This window comes from Ceratotherium simum, chromosome 9 (assembly GCF_057802395.1).
Source record: "Ceratotherium simum simum isolate JZ-2026a chromosome 9, ASM5780239v1, whole genome shotgun sequence".
NCBI classification, from domain to species: Eukaryota; Metazoa; Chordata; class Mammalia; order Perissodactyla; family Rhinocerotidae; genus Ceratotherium; species Ceratotherium simum.
In genome coordinates, this window is record NC_141908.1 from 3,302,451 (window position 1) to 3,319,569 (window position 17,119).

Here is a 17,119-nt window from a genome sequence, read left to right on the forward strand (position 1 = left end):
TTTGACCAAATATCTACTGGGAAATAAATAAGAAGCCAAGCAGCAGAAAATAGTGCTTCTTCATGAACTCTATCAGCAGAAAAAGATGACTGTGCAGAAGCAGCTGAATTAGGAGAAGGGTGAATGAGAAGATGAAAAGCAGAAGCTATCAGCTGCAAAGAAAGTAAAGTCTACATTGAGATTCAAGAAATCGAGGATGAGTTACAGAAAGCAGAGAGATCTATGCAGCCTTCATTGTTCTTCGGGATAAGAAATACCTGACAACTGGCTGCTGCTCGTGCTGCAGAAGAGCTCTTGCCCCAGCCTGAGACAAAAATTACTGCAAGGAAACCCAAACACCCAAAGCCATAAACAATCCACTTCCAGGAGACCTGATCCTCAGTGCCTTCACTCTAACATCTCCCGAGACAGGCAGGCTCTTTTGGCCCACTCACTGAAGCAGGCACTGTGCCCCATACCGTGCACCCACCCACCGAGTCTTTCTCTCCCCAAAATAGAAGAAATGGGCCTAGTGATGGCTCTGTGCCTGCAGAAGGGTCATGGAGGCATCTTCAGCAGTAGGCCTGTGGTATAAGCCCCAGTGCATGTTCATCAGTAGACCCACAGAAGCCCGTCCCTTCTGCAGGAATAGATGGCATGGTTACCACGGGTGCTGAAAGCCCTGTTTATATGAGGAGTGCCCCCACACACCAGTGCCTGGTCATTGGACCACCTCTTCAGCTGATAAGGCACAGATTGACGGAGGATAAGGAATGATAGATTTGCGACCAAGTTCAACAAATGTTTATGGCTTCATGAATTGGGGACTATGCCAATCTAACAGCGAGGCACTTTGAATTTCAAAATATTTCCACCCAGTCTTCCCATTGAAGTGTTCTCAGTCCCTCTGCACACGGGTATGTAAACATTCGCAGTTCTCATTTGGAAGGAAAATGGGATTTCATTAAAGTGACCAGAAGCCATGCTCTGGCCAGGGCCTTGGGATGGCTCAGAACGTGTGGCAGCACCGGGCTCTGGGTTTCCTCACTCACCCCTTGGGTGGGAGGTGGTGGGGCTGGTGCACCTGGCTAGAGAAAGGTCTATTTGCACGTTCATCTCGAAGTCAGCTACTGTGTGTGTGTGCCCGTCATGGGATCCCCAAAGCCGAATCAGGGAAAATCTAATGGTTGAAAAAATGCATTGGCAGTGCAGAATCTATTCACCTCCTGGAACAGTCTTCAGTTTTTGTTTGGGGCCTCACCTCTCCCCAGTTCTCAGCCCATGTGGTTCTTGAGGAGCACCCCATCCCCCTTACCTCAGGGGTAGGGCAAGTGATCCAGGCCCAGTTCACTCATCCCATCCCCTCAGCTGCTACAAAAGGACGCTGTATTCAACGTTCAATTTGTAGATTCTCAGCATGGCCTAGGCCAGTGCTGTCCAATAGAAGTATAATGCGAACCACACATGTAATTTAAAATGTTCTAGTGGCCACATTTAAAACATAAAGAGAGGGGCTGGCCCGGTGGCACAAGTGGTTAAGTGCGTGTGCTCCTCTGCAGGGGCCCGGGGTTCACCAGTCAGATCCCGGGTGCACACCGACGCACCGCTTGGCAAGCCATGCTGTGGCAGCGTCCCATATAAAGTGGAGGAAGATGGGCACGGTTGTTAGCCCAGGGCCAGTCTTCCTCAGCAAAAAGAGGAGGATTGGCAGATGTTAGCTCAGGGCCGATCTTCCTCACACACACAAAAAAAAACGTAAAGAGAAATGGGTGAAATTAATTTTATGAATGTTATTATTTAATCCAATATATTAAAAATATTGTCATTTTAACAGATAATACAAAAATTATTAATGAGATATTTTACGTTCTTTTATTGTACTGAGTCCTTGGATCTGGCACGTGCTTTAGACTTACAGCACATCTCAGCATGGAGCAGACACGTTCCTGGCATTGAGCACTGCTGGTGCTCGTGACCACCGACTCTGTGGACAGAGCAGTTCAGCCCTGGCACTGTCCACTGCTCCCAGGACTTTCCCAAATGCACCATGATCTGGCGCCCTTGGGCCTTCACCTGTGCTGTTTCCTTTGCCTAGACCATGCTCTCCTACGTACACATTCAGAACGTCTAGCAGTCCTAAGGTGTTGTCAAAGTTTGGGATTATATGTGGCTTTCAATGACCTCGTGTAACGCTCACAACAATAGCATCATTATTTCTATTTTACCCCAAAGATGTAAGTGGTAGTGTTGGGGTTTGAACCAAGGATGGTCTGGCTCCAAGAGGTGGTTGTGAGAGGACAGGAAGTCTTGAAAGAGGTTGGAGGATGATTGGAGGAGTTGGGGTCAGCTGACCAGGGCATCAGGTGGCTGGTTCACAGGTGATCTTTGCACCTCAGCTGTAGCTGTGCCTCCCCTGCTTACAATAAGGATCATCCAGGTCAGAAAGAGCACTGCCTCTGATGTCCTGAGGAGTCTCAGACATCCCCACGTTCATCTGACAGATGGGAAAACCGAGGTCCAGAGAAAGCAAAGACCTCACAGCAAGCAAATGGTAGAGCTTCCCTGAGCAGTGAGCCAGCCTTGTGCTTTGGGAAAGGCGCACTCAGCTGCTGCTGAAGAAATTCACTCACCTCACTCCCAGCCTGGGGCATCCTTCTGAAGTGTGAAAATCAAATTTCTCCAACTCAAATCCTATTTGAATTACACCAGAAGAGTTCACCAGCCTAGGGGGATCCCCTGCTAGTTGCTTTAAAAAAAATTAAGAGGGGTTGGCCTGGTAGCACAGTGGTTAATTTCACATGCTCCACTTGGGTGGGCCCTGGGGTTCTGGGGTTTGGATCCCAGGTGCAGACCTGTACATGGCTTTTTAAGCCATGCTGTGGTGGCGTCCCACATATAAAACAGAAGAAGATTGGCACCGATGTTAGCTCATGGCCAATCTACCTCAAGCAAAAAGAGGAAGATTGGCACAGATGTTAGCTCAGGGCCAATCTTCCTCACCAAAAAAAAAAAAAATTAAGACTCTTTCCATGATGTAGTTATTTAACATGGTTGAATTTTCTTAGTGGAGGTCAGAGTAAAAATTAAAGCCTATTATGAACTGAATTGTGCCCCCCACCAAATTTATGTTGAAGCCCTAAACCCCAGTGTAACTGTATTTGGAGATACAGCCTTTAAGGAGGTAATTAAGGTTAAATGAGGTCAAAGAAGTGAGGCCTTAACCTGGTAGGATTGGTGTCTTTACAAGAAGAGGAAGAGATACCAGAGGGCTCTCTCTCTTTGTGTGTGCACAGAAGGAAGGCCGTGTGAGGACAGTGAAAAGACGGCCGTCTGTAAGCCAGGAAGAGATTCCTCACCAGACACCAATCCTGACAGCGCCTTGATCTTGGACTTCCAGCCTCCAGAACTGTGAGAAATAAATTTCTGTTGTTTAAGCCGCCCAGTCTGTGGTGTTTTGTTATGGCAGCCCGAGCAGACTAACCGAAAGCCCCTTTGAAGTCAGACAGGGGCCGGCCCCATGGCTTAGCAGTTAAGTGCCCACGCTCTGCTACTGGCGGCCCGGGTTCAGATCCCCAGGCACTCACCGACGTGCCACTTCTCCGGCCACGCTGAGGCCGTGTCCCACATACAGCAACTAGAAGGATGTGCAACTATGACATACAACTATCTACTGGGGCTTTGGGGAAAGAAAAAAAAAAAAAAGAGGAGGATTGGAAATAGATGTCAGCTCAGAGCCTGTCTTCTTCAGCAAAAAGAGGAGGATTAGTATGGATGTTAGCTCAGGGCTGATCTTCCTCACAAAATAAATAAATAAATAAATAAATAAATAAATAAATAAATAAATAAATAAATAAATAAAATAAAGATATGAAGTCAGACAGACCTGGGTTCTAATCCCTACTCCATATTCCATGAGCTATATGACCTTGGGCAAGTCACTTAACCTCTCTGAGCTTTAGTCTCCTCATCTGTTGAAAGGGGCAACTTCATCGGGCTGTTATGAAGGTGGCATGTAATATGGGTTAAGAGCCTGCAGAGTGCCCAGCACAGAGTAGGCACAGAAAAATGATACGTTAGCAATAAGCTCAGATGGTTCTGCCCTTTATTCAGCACCACTTGGGCCCTCTGAAGGGTTCACTGATGAATAAAATGATCACCCTCCTCTCATGGAACTCACAATCTTAGAAGACAGAGCAGGCTCACAATTGCAATTGAGAGTAATATGCCCCCAAGAGGTATCTTTCTAAACTCTGCTTCAAGTCAGTCACATTCCCAGTGGGACACTTGGAGCTAATGCAGCCCATGCATGTATTCCTTTGTGAAATAAGCCTGGCTTTGCCTTGAAACCTCCTCACGCTCCAAAGTGGTGCCAAGTTCTAATGTTTGTGATTTAGTTACCAAAGGCCCTTGCAACCTGAATTTTTAGACCACGTGTGTTCTCTCTCGAGCCTTATCTCTTCTGTAATTGAAAAAAACAACCATAGCCGCCCATTCTGTGAGTCAGATACTCCAAGGGTTCAGTGGCAGAAGCCCTGAGACACTCACTTGGGGATGCTGCCCTCTTAGCAGTGAGGATCCAGCAGCCAGAAGGAGATGAGGGCCACTCTATGGCTTTGCATTCAAGAAGAGAATATTTGGAGCATTTTCTTAGCAAGGAGGACTTTGCAGCACTATCTGACTTTGCTGGGTTTTGATTGGAATTCTAGAGGGCAGGGAAGGACACCCAGGCTGGTTTGGGGGCTCTCTGCCCTCAGCTTTGGAGCTTCTCTGTCATGCACGTACCACCCAGGTTGCCTGGAGGCCTATCCCCTCACCCCTACCCCAGGGCAGGGCAGTGACTCAGTTTTTGTTGACTTAACAGTCAATGCAAAGCTCATCTCCTCCCTTCCCATGGAGCCATCTCCTGGCCACTGGGACATAGCAGGCACTTAACAGATGTTTGTTGAGCTGAGGGAAGATGGTGCAGAGCCCCAAACTGAGGTGGGCCCAGTGTTTGATTGTGCCCTCTCTGGGCGAGCTCCCTGCAACTACCAGAATGTGACAACAAATGAGAAATCCCTTTGTCAAGACATTTTAAGCCCTAAATATAAGTGAGGAATAACCCTACACGTGTGGCCACCCTGCCAACGCCCGGAGGTTGGCCTACCTCGTTTTCTTTAGATAACGTAATCTGTCTTATTCCTCAACCCCTCGTCCCTTTGTAGGGTCTCACTGCCTCTCCTCTTTTTTCCTTGGGAGTGGTTTGAGACAGCCTTTGGTAACTCCCACAGATAACCCCTGGATGGAATAGATGTAATTCTTACCAGCCTAAAGACCGCCATCCTGAGGCAGCAGCTCCTCACCGCCTGTGTGCAGAGAGAAAGCAGAGTGTCAGTCCTCGTGGCCCTGACTTGGAGCCCCTGGAGAGCAGGGGCTATGTGTGTTCATCAGCACGTCCCCTGTGCCTGGCATGGGGCCTGGCTGAGGAAACAACTCTTGATTATTCCATTTATATGGACAAATTGAATCAAGAGTCCCATCCAAGTGTAAGAAGACGCTTTCTCTGTTTCTTTCATCCTGTCTCCTCTTCATTGATGTCTATTTTGCACTCAGTGCTGGGATTGACATAGAGAGTAGGGGTGGGTCCGAACATACGGAAGACGCAGTCCCTGCCATCCAGAAGCGCAGACTTTATCTGGTCAGACATCCGGGAAAACCAGCCATCCTCACACATCATGGGGAGTGCTGAGATGAGCAGCCAGGTAGCTACCGACACATGACGTACTTTATCTAAACCTCCCAGCACCCCGAAACTCAGGGGTTCCCCCATTTCATACAAGGGCTTGACAAAGGACAGGTGACCCAGGTCATTGGCAGCACAGCTGGGAATCCAACCTGGCTCTGCCTCCTTTCAACCTGTCCCCGGCACCTGGGGACAGGTGCTTTGGGAGCACTCGGCAGGCCTGATTAGCTGCCAGCAGGTGGAGGAGGGAGATCAGGGTCCTGATCCAGCGGAGGAGGCCGGCCTCTGCTATCCTGACGCTGAGCACCGGTGCCTTGCCCTTCTTTACACTGGGCAGCATGAGGCGGTAGCGGGGCTGTTTTGTTCATCACTGTGCTCCCCGCGTCTAGCACAGACCCGGCCCAACAAGGGCCCCAGGAGATATTTGTGCAATGAAACAGTGAACGAAGCTCTTGGAGAGGATGTGCTTTGATGATGGCTTTGACAGGTGAGTGAGGATTCACAGTGGAAAGAAGGAAGAGCATTTTCTGAAGATGCTGCAACTTTAGCAAAGGCAGAGAGTAAAGTGCAAACGACGTTTGGGGCAAGTGTGTTTGGGTTGTGCAGACTGGATGGGGGGGCAACAGAAGAGTAGGGGTGTTGGCAGCAGGTGAACATGACAAAGAGTTTTTGCCCCTCTGTTCTGTTGGACAAAGAATTTTCTTATTCCAATTTTTACTTAGTGCATGGGCATTTGTACATTTAATGGCAATCTAAACCTCCCAGCATTTGTTGGGCGCCTATAATGTAGAAGGCAGTAATTAGACCGTAGATTCCTTTTTAAGGTCTGAAGTTACATTTTTCTCCCTAACCCCAGAAGAGCATGGTACCTCCTCTCCTGGTCCTGTTCATGCTCTCCTGGGGACGGACAGGATGAAGGAGCCTGTGCTGGGATGTTTAGGGGTGGACAGAGTCTGAGAATCTAGGAAGGGTGTCCTTAGGGACGCTGCAGCCCAGTCTCCCCACTGATGCTCAGGACCCTGGGCCTCCCCACCCTGCACTGACCCTGCAGGAACGTGTGTCCACAGGGGCCTGGAGAGGAGGCAAGCACAGTGGGAAAGTGTGGCTCTGCCACCCACCAGCTGCACAAGCTGCAGCAGCTCCTGTGCGTGACTTAGGATGCCCCTTCCTGAAATGGAAGTGCTCGGCCTCTGTGAGATCAGAGACATACAGGGAGTACTCAGGAAATGCTTGTTTGTGCCCCCGGCCCTTCCCCAGGAAACACTCTTGAGGTCCCTAAGGGATTGTCATGCCCAGACGAGAGGCTGCTGACAGCGCCTGGCCAGATTCCTGCTCCTCTTTCATGGGGAAGCAGGCCGCAGTGACTGCCCACCGCCTGGACACCTGCAGCCAGGTGACCAGCCAGGCAAGGCTTTAGAGTCTGCTTTGCTGGGAACCTCGACATGCCAACAATTAGCAGCTGCCCCCGGGGGAGGACTTCCCGTGTAGCAGCACTGCTCTGAGAGGAAATGCTGCTGTCCCCCTTCTACAGGTGGGACTGCAGAGCCTGAAAACGCTGGGACTCTGTCACAGCTATTCAACCGGTAAGTGAAGAAGGGGATTCTTTTGTCCAACTCCAAAATCCATGTTCTTTGCCCTACTTCCTCTGCTTTGGGACAGTTTAAGAGTCTATATGAAAGTACAAAGAATCCCTTAACTGAGTCCTGGCTCCCAGGCAGCTCTTTCAAGGGAAGGCTGGGCCATCTCCTGCCTCACATAACCCAGGGATGTGGCAGGTGGGAAAGACGCAGAGGGGCATTGCCCTGCCTCTGGCTCCCCACTGTTGCTCTGGCTCCTTGCTTCTCCACCCCAGGTAGAAATTCGCAGCCCACCCATGGTCTCTGGCTCTTTCACCCTTTGTCCCCTCACCCATGGCATCTGGCCTCCATATACCTCATGTCATCTCTCTCCAGACACCAAGATGTGTCTCACAGGTGGCCACCTGCCAGTCCTGCCATCCCCCAGGGAATGACCTGCCACACGTCCTGGACTCCCACTCCTCTGACCCCCAGACTCCAGTGACCTCCACTCCGTCGAGACTGGCCCTGGTCTTCCCACTTCCCAGAACTGCTGCACTTCAGACTGCCACTCCCCAGCCACACCCCAGCCTGGCATCCTGACCTCCCTCTGTGAGCAACTGTGCCCTCGTTTAGTCATGACCCCTCAGCCCCTCCGTTTCTCCCCAATCTATCAATGTGCATTATAGCTTCATTCTATCCCAACCAGCCTGGAAACTGCCTTAAATCTTTCTTGGAACAAAGTGGTTTTATAAATACTCGTCAACGGAATGTGAAGTACAATAAAGCAGCACACCACGTGGGCCCCTCTGGTCCGCCTTGTGAATACTGTTGTCTCCTGCTCTCACCTTGCAAAGTCCAGTCCTGAGCTGAGCAAGCCAGGGATGGGGCACACCTCGAAGACCGGGGCCAGGGCGGCTTCTCGCCTGCACCTCCCCCAGGACTTGAGAAATGCCCAGAGACCCTTCTGTGGGCCCTGCTCAGCTCTTTCTGCAAAAAACAACCCCATACTTCTAAGCTCCCTCCCACTGCTCACTCTGCAGAGTATCTTGATCTGCACCACTGAGAACAGAGAGAAGTCATCCTCAGCTTCCAGCTCTGCCCACCCCTCGCCTTCCCTTGCCCCTGAGAGCACCTAAGGGACTGCCCGGAGAAGAGACCCCCAACGGCCCCACACCAACCCTTCCAGCCTTGTCCTCTCTTGTCTCCTCCACCAGGGCTTTTGCTGTATCAATTACCGTGGTGGTTAAAATATGTCCACAAGTTCTTTTACACTCCTCCCTTCAAAAGATGAGACTCATTCTCCTCGCCTCAAGTGTGGACTTAGTGATGCACTTCTAACAAACACAATAAGGAGGAAGTGATGGAGTGTTCATAAAACACATTGTGGCTTCCTCCTTGCACTCTCCAAGATCGCTGGGCCTGGAACCTTGCTGCCAGGTTGTGAGGACACTCAAGAAGACCTAAGGAGGGCCTTGTGGTGAGGAACTGAGGGCTCCAGTCAACAGCCAGTGACCTCGGAAGCAGGTCTTCCAGCTCTGGTCAAGGCTTCAGATGATCACAGCTTCAGCCAACATCCTGACTGCAACCTTGTTAGGGGCCAAATTGCGTCCCCCCCCCATTCCTATGTTGAAGTCCTAACCCCCAGTACCTCAGAATGGGACTGTATTTGAAGATAAGGCCTTTAAAGAGGTGATAAAGTTAAATCAAGGCTGTTAGGGTGGGCCCTAGTCCGACACAGCCAATATCCTTGTAAGAAGAGGAAGAGATACCAGGGGTGTATGTGCGTAGCGAGATGACCATATCAGGACGAAGAGCAAGACAGTGGCTGTCTGCAAGCCGGAGAGAGGCCTCAGAAAAAAACAATGCTTGCAGTGCCTTGGTCTCAGACTCCCAGCTCCACAACTGTGAGAACATAGATTTCTATTGTTTAAGCAGCCTAGTCTGTGGCATTTTGCTATGGCAGCCCTGGAAAACAAATAGAAACTGCATGAGGTGCCTGGCCTAGAACCACCCAGCTAAGCCACACTTGGATTTCTGACCCTCAGAAATTGTGTGACATAATAAATATTTGTCATTTTAAGCTGCAAAATTTTGGGGTAATTTGTTACGCAGCAATAGATAACTAAAATGATTACTCCTCCCTCTCACATCTTCATCCATTCTTACTCTTCTGGCCTTTCCTCTCTGCATAGAGGTAAACTCAGGTCCTGTCTATCCTAAAATGAATTTTCTTGGCCTCCTGACCCCCTCCAGCTACTGCCCTCCTCTTGCTTTTGTTCCACAGCTGAGCTGCTTGAAGGAGGTGCCCCGTCATGCTGCCTCCACCCTCCTACCTTTCACTCCCTCCCGCCCTGGGTCACACCCACACACCCACAAACACTGCACTGACCCCCTCCAGGGCCAATGGTGCCCACGTCAATGCCAGGACTCTTTCAGCCACACCCCCTTTCCCAACTGCATCCCCTTGGCTTCTGTAGGACAGCTCTTCCTTGTCTTCCCTTTGTCTCTGCGGGCACCCTCAATCTCCTCACAGGGCCCTTTCCCTCACCTTAACCTCTCGGGGTCTAAAGGAGGTGCTGACTGTTTTTGTCTGCCTGACATGCCTTCTCATGTTTCCTTTTGGGCACATCCTCCTCCCTTTGTACAAACTGTGTTTCTGACAGGGACCATGAATCATGGTACCCCAGAGCAGGTGTGTGACTCAAGCAAGGCCCAATCACAGGCTATGTCTGGGATGTTCTGAATTGGAGCTGGGGGTTGGTTTTTCTCTCCAGTCACAGAGTTTTGAAATGTGATTCCAGAACTACCAGGGACTATGGTCCTACTGTCCTGAAAATAGCTGGTTTGAGAGAATAAAGTTGGCAGGTCCAGAGGGAAGGAGACAAAAGACAGAAATCCTGTCTCTGCCTTTTTGCACTTTGATTATTTGAGCTAAGCCATTTGGATTGTGTCATTGAAACCAAAGAACTCTCGCTGATCTGGTGGCCACGTTCTATTTTCTTTCAGCCTGCACACTTCCCTTGTGTATTCCCGCTCTCTCCCAGGGCCACTTCTGGGATCAAAGCACTTCTGAGTCCAAAATCAGTGTCTCCAACCCTCATCTCTAACCTGAACTCCAGATCAACCAAGGCCCATAGGCCAGGCTAACCAAGAAAAAAAGAGAGAAGATACAGATTTCTAATACCAGAAATGATAAATAAACAACAAGCAACAGGATATATTGGAGTATGTGAGGAAGCCATTTGGTGTAAAATTAATTCAGCCTGAATTTGTTTTTCCAAAAGGCCCTGATGTGGCCATTGAGCGTGCATTATATATCTGCTTTAAGTATCTACTATGTCCCAAAGACAAGAACAATGCCCGTAAAGATAAGGATGTAACTTCCCCCACATAGGCGTTTCCTCAAGGATAAGCATCTCTCCCTAAACTAAGGATTGATTGCTGACCTGCTGCGCTCACCTTGAGATCACAGACCTGTTGTGCTCACCAAATTGCTGTGCTGGCAAAGCAATCTTGTGACTATTGTAAAAGGGACATTCCAATCATATGTGATGCATGCTCTTTGATGGTATATGACCATTCTGTATACCCCACTTCTCTGAAGTGCTCCATTCCTTTGGGAAAGGACTCTCCCAGGCTATATGTCCTCAGATCTGGCTCATAATAAACTCACCTCAGTTTTGATTTATAGATTGGTTATGGATTATTTGCATCAACAGAAATGAAAGAGGGACATCTCAAAGATAATTGATCTGATCCCACGGACATTAAAAGGATAATAAAGAAATATTATGAACAATTCTATCCCTACAAATTTGGTAACTTAGATGAAATGGACCAATTCCCTGAAAGACACAATCTACCAAAACTCACACAAGAGGAAATAAACAACCTGAATAGGCCTGTATCTATTAGGGACATTGAACCAATAGTTAACAACCTTTCAAAAAAGAAGGCACCAGGCCCAGATGGTTTCACCTTCTACCAAACATTTAAGGAAGAAATGATACAATCTCTACAATATCTTCCAGGAAACAGAAGCAGAGAGAACACTTCCTAACTCATTCTATGAGACCAGCATTACCCTAACACCGAAACCAGATAAAATACATTAAAAGAAAGGAAAACCTTGAGGCTCTCTCCCCTTCTGCCCACCCCTCAGTCCACTATCACCCTTCACTTGGGAGAATGGAAAGCTCCCAGGTGGACTTGTTTCTTCTGGTCTCTCCACAAATCATTCTCCAGTCCATCAGCCAAATGATCTTTAAAAGATGCAAAAAATTGACCATGTCATGCCTTTCCACATCTAAAGTGTGCCATATCTTTATGCATTCAAGGTCCTTCAGGATCGTAACCTGCCTACATTTTCAGCTTGCCTTGTATCTCACCTCTTCCCACCAGGGTGCACTGAATTTCATGCAGTTCCTGAAATACCCCATAATCTCTGTCACCTCGGTGTCTCTGTACTTGATCTGAAATCAGTCTGGAAGGAACACACACACGTGCACGTGTGTACACACACAGGCACAGACATCCTCACATGCAGCAGCTGCAATTTTCTACCTCGGCACTTATCCCTGTTTTTTATGTGTCATTGCGTGTGTCTCTCCCACACTTGTGAGAAACTTAAGAACAGGACTATGCTTTACTCATCCCAGTAGCAGCTCACGATATGCTTGCTGAATGAATGGTGGGTGGTGAATGGATGGATGGATAGGTGTGTGTGGGGGGCGTGGATGGGTGGCCAAGGTGGGGGGGTGGCGTGGAAGCAGCCCTGCCCCTGATCCCAGGAAGGCAGGTGAGGCGTTGCCCCTGAGGGGAAGCCCTGGGGCATTTGCAAGTTCCTGCCCTTTGGAGGTAAGATGCTTTCCTCTTAGCTCAGACCCCCTTGTCCTGCCTTGAGGCAGGTCAGTGTGGCTGAGCCCGTAGGGGTCAGTGTCCTGCACTGGCCCCAGGGGCTACCTAACCGCAGGAACCAGAATGGGGGTGACCATCACCTGAAGGGAGAAGGGTGAGCTGCTGGTTCCCAAAGCCCTCCTTAGATTTGCCGGAGGTCTAAAGCCACACCACTAACAAGAATTTCTGGGGCATCACTGAACTGGAGTATGGAGGGAATGGGTAAGAAAATTCTGAAAGGCAAGTGGGGAGGTGGAGCTGGGGAGAAAATCAAAGTGTTGCTGGGACCTGGAGGGTGCCAGAGTGGGCAGGGGTCTGTGGGCCAGGTGTTGTGTGGGGCATGGATGAGGAGACTGGTGTCTAAGAAGCAAAACCCACATTGAGACTCTGGTCTATGGGATGCCAGCCCAGAAGGAGCCCCCACCCTGGAGGGCTGACAAAGCTTTGCCTAAGGAAGGGGTGTGAGCACTCTGGACAGAAAGGATGTCGGGGCTGGGTGAGAAATCAAGAAGCTTGGAAAGTATCCTATGCCACCAGTGAACTGCCTATTCTCCACTCCCCCAGAGCCGAGGGTCCCTGACGCAGAATCCGTCACTCCAAGGACAACGAAGCCTGCACCGGCTAGCATCGGTGGGCAGAAGCACCGCTCGGTGGGAGTCAGCACAGTCCAGCAAGAGGTGGGATCTGGCTGGACCACGCCAGGCCCGACAGTCAAGATAGTCAAATATTGGCCGTTTCATACGGTTCGATCTATGTGTTGATACACGAGTATGTAAGAAAAACAAGCTATATTTTATAGTATTATGCCATTTTTGTTTAAAAATGTAGCAATACATATATATATATATATAAAGATGGAGATACATCTTTTTTAGAGATAATTATATTAAATCATTAACAGTAGTTTCTTCTGGAGAGGGGGATTGGGGTGGGGAGTGGAGAGAGGCGGGAGGAGAATTTTCCTTCACATTTTGCTCCTTTCTGTCACGTTTGGCTTTTCCATAGCTACAGCTTGCTTGTATTATTTATGTTACTGTCCACGGGAGTGTCCGGGTGCCTGAAATCCCCCCTCTTCCCACAGTGATGACCGTCTGCAAAGATCAGCCACCGGGCTCCAGTGCGGGGAGGAATGGGAGGAGCCCATGGGAGCAGTGGTTGCATGGAGGTGGGAGCTGTCCGTGGTGTGGAATTGGGCAGTGCACTCCAGGGAAAGGAGACAGGTTCTGAGCCCCTCTGTGCACTGACCCAGCCGGGGACGGCTCAGCCCATCTCCGCAGCCCAGGGCCCAGAGGGCCTGCAGAAGGACACACCCTCCATTGAAGGGAGTCCCACCCCACACAGGACTGCCTGGCATACGGGGTGATGGCCACAGGGTGCCATTCCCGTTGATACCATGTGACTGGCAGCCCAGGAGGTATATGTCTCTGAGAGGTGCTCCTGGCCCAGAGACGCGATGCTCCTGGGTCCTCACCAGGGATCCTTTCTCTTCTTCCCAGGTAAGCCCAGGGTGAGGATGTGGAGCCATAATCCTCCATCCCATCATCCCCCAGCGGGCACAGGGCCTGGCCACCCCCACTGCCAAAAACCTTTCGGTGTGTGACAATGTGGAGCTGAGAGGCCTTGCTCCCTCAGAGCCTGGCTCCTAGCCCCTCCTGGGGAAGTCTGTGGTGGCAGGTGGCCCTGGTGAAAAAGCGCTGCTAGGAGAATCTCTCCTCCCAGCAGGGCTCTGTTCCCCCTCCAGGGTGGCAATGTGGTTGTGGGGAATTCAGCACTGCTGCCGGTCCTACGAGGAGCAAGTAAACTGGATTTACCCCTTCCCCTCTCCCACCTGACACATGCACCTGGGTTCAGGGGCCTGATGGCTCCCTGCAGGTGAGGATAAGTGCCTGGCTTTCCAGCCTCATCTCAGGCCCACTCTTTCAGACTGGACTTAAGTGTCCTCTTGCAGCCACCTGGTGCTGTCCTCACCCATGCCCATTCTCTGCCACACCCGGGGAGGGTGCAGGGGACAGAGAAATCCTGAGGAGATCCAGCCTGTGCCCTCAAGGTGCTCATATCCAGTGGCCTTGGGCAAAGCATTTACCCTCTTTCATCTCAATGTCCTCTTTTGTGAAAAAGGTACTACAATTCCTGCTCTTCCTCCCTGAAAGGGTTGTGGTGTGGACTGAGGGAGAATGTGGTAGCAAGAGCCTTCAGAAGACATGAAAATCATGAAGTTATGCATCTGGGTAACTGGGAAGTGTTCGTCCCTGCAGTGTCACCTCTCCTCAGAATTACACACACACACACCCCACTGCCCCCCCACTGCCAGTCAGCAGGAACCAAGACAGACACACAAGGATAGGGCCTCTGGGAGGGGGTACCCGAGGGCCAGACAGCAGGGCGCTCACGGGTCCAGGGACATGGGGATGGCTTCCTACGAGAAGCGCTGTTGAGCTGGGTGGTTCTTAACAAAGATTCCTCGGGGGATATTTTCCAGGCCCAGGGAGCTGCATGCAGTTTTGGTTTTCTTTGAACTAAAATCCTGAACAGAGTTCAGGGGTTTTATGGGTTAGAACAAAATTCAAGTCCAGAGTTACGGAGTGGAGACTGAGGGGCAGGCCTGGTCGTGGGGAGCAAACACACCCAATTTAGGGGATTGAGGATGGGGCCCCACACCTGCCAGCTGCCAGACCCCTCAATGTCTGTGTCTCAAATTTCCTCCTCTGTGAAGTGGGGATGGATGGCCACATGCTGACAGCTCAAAGGAGGCAACCCCTGGGAACCCACAGTGGAGTCCCTCCCCTCAGTCACCCCGTTCCCCCAATGACTCAACACCCTCACCCAGAGGAGGCTGTGAGGCCAGAGAGGCAGGGTTGTGCCTCACCCAGGGGGCCCAGGCCTTTCAGAGGCGACTAACACAACTGTCCAGGAAAGTGTGTGGGTGAGTCAGATAAGCCCGGGCTCTCCTTCTTCCTGTGGGCATCTCAGCTTCCGTGGTCCCCAGTCTCCTTGTCCATGAGATGGAGGCAATAACACTAGCATGCTGTGAGGACACAGTGAGATGGCACATATGGCACTGCTAACGTCGGCCAGGTGCCCAGTGCTCGGCACCTAGGCTAACCTTCATGCCTCGTGATTCCGCCAGACCCTCCCGCTATGAGAAGGCTGCCGGGCTCGGGGCAGCCCCGGACCTGCCATGCCCCTCTGCCAGAGAGTCTGCCTTCCGATGGCAGAGGGCCGGGACAGCTTCTCCTCCACCTCCTCCTCAGCCCCCAGGTCGGCCCTGCAGCATGATGGGAAGAATCTCTGGGCTGGGGTTTCTGATTTCCGGGCTCCTGAAGGGAATCCCCCACTCTCTACTTCTCAGGCCTGTCCTTGTTTCCAGATGAGCCTTGCAGTGTTTCCCCAGGTCTATGCCTCCCAACCCACCTCCTGCCCAGCAACCCTCCTCCCAAGAGATGACTCCTCCCTCCTGTCCTCCCAGCTGGTAGAATGCAGGCCCAGTGCACCCGGCAGACAGAGAAGCCCCCCAGCGTTCCCTTACCTTGTCAGGATGGGGGTCTTGCCAACTCCCTTTCCCTCCACCCTAGGCGCTCTGAAAGAGCAGGGAAAGGAGGCAGTGCCAGGGCTCTGGGCCTGCGGGAGAGTGAGGGAGAGGAGGAAGAGGTGGAAGGGCCCCACAAGGAAATGGCTGAGCACTCAGGGCCACGTAATTTATTACAGGACTTTGTCCCTGGGCTCCAGGCACATCCACTCCCACACGGCTCCTGCAGCCCCAGCAAGCGGAACCTCACAGCAGTCTGATCTTTAACCCTGGCCTCCTCGCAGAGTCCCCACAGGCCATCAGAGTCTGCAGTCCACACACCTGTTGCTGGCCACCAGCCAAATCCCGTGGTGACAATCTGCTGATCGTCCAGGGAGCTCAGCATCTTCTCAGGTGTCATGGGGACTCCAAGAAAGCCCACACAGGAGCTCTGCTTCCAACTCCCCCATCCTAATTGGGGGCACACACAGGAGATGCCAGGAAGCTTTATAACAGAGCTAAAGGCTGTCGGGGCAAGTAGATTCCCGGTAGGGTCCCTGGGAGCAGAGGGGCTGACTTGGGCTGGGACTCGAATGAAGGGGGATTTTAACTATGAGGCAAATACAGACCCTCCTGAAGAGAAAGGGCATCTGAAGTGTGTCCTGGGAGAGGCCAGATTGGAGGGGACAGGCAGTCCCTGGAGGTGAGCGTCAGGGTGAGGGCTTTGAATGGGGTGGAAAATGAGTGCACTGGAGACACCCGTGCAGCTGCAGCCCCTTCCTTGGGGGAAGAGAGGCCTCCGTGGTCCTGACAGTCGGGACCCACTCAGGTTCCTTCCATCTCCCAGGACTTGGGAACTGCAGGCAGAGGTGTGGCCCTGGCTATCACTTTTCACACCGAGTTAAAGCCACAGCAGGGCGGCAACCCTGACCTCAGGCCTCTTTGGGGGACAGGAACCAGGGTTGGTGGGAGAGAGAAGGGTAAAGTAGAAGGGCCGCAGGGGTGGGGTTGGCCCCAGAGAGAGGCAGAGGCCCCTGCTGCCTGAGGGCTTCCTGTGCTTCCTGTGGGGCTCCCTGTTGTTCGCAGTTTCCTTCTGCTGCATGCTCCTTACTCTGAGGCAGCTTGAAGGACTTTCTGTTGCTTTTTTTTTTCAATTATTTTATTGAGGTCATATTGGCTTATAACACTGTGTAAATTTCAGGTGTACATCATTATATTTCAGCTTCTGTATAGATGGTGTGCTGTTCACCACCAATAGCCTAGTGTTTATCCATCACCATACACATGTGCCCCTTTACCCCATTTACCCCTCCCCTCTTCCCCTCTGGTAACCACCACTCTGTTCTCCTTATCTATGTGTTTGTTTATTTTCCACATATGGGTGAAATCATAAGGTATTGGTCTTTCTCTGTCTGACTTATTTCGCTCAGGCATTTTTCCAAAGAAGATATACAGATG

General features: G+C 51.0%; 1 protein-coding gene across 1 annotated transcript in view; it reads right to left on the bottom strand.

Annotated features, from left to right (window-relative positions):
- Positions 1-16,082, bottom strand: part of MYO7B (myosin VIIB) — a 94,291-nt gene extending 78,209 nt beyond the window's left edge. Inside the window, exons 1-3 of the mRNA XM_087434972.1 lie at positions 15,901-16,082; positions 15,683-15,733; positions 15,286-15,421 (exon numbers count right to left, since the gene is read on the bottom strand). Of these exons, the coding sequence (XP_087291098.1) occupies positions 15,286-15,421; positions 15,683-15,733; positions 15,901-16,082 (369 nt within the window). The remainder of the gene's footprint in view (positions 1-15,285; positions 15,422-15,682; positions 15,734-15,900) is intronic.
- Between the last annotated feature and the right edge of the window lie 1,037 nt (positions 16,083-17,119).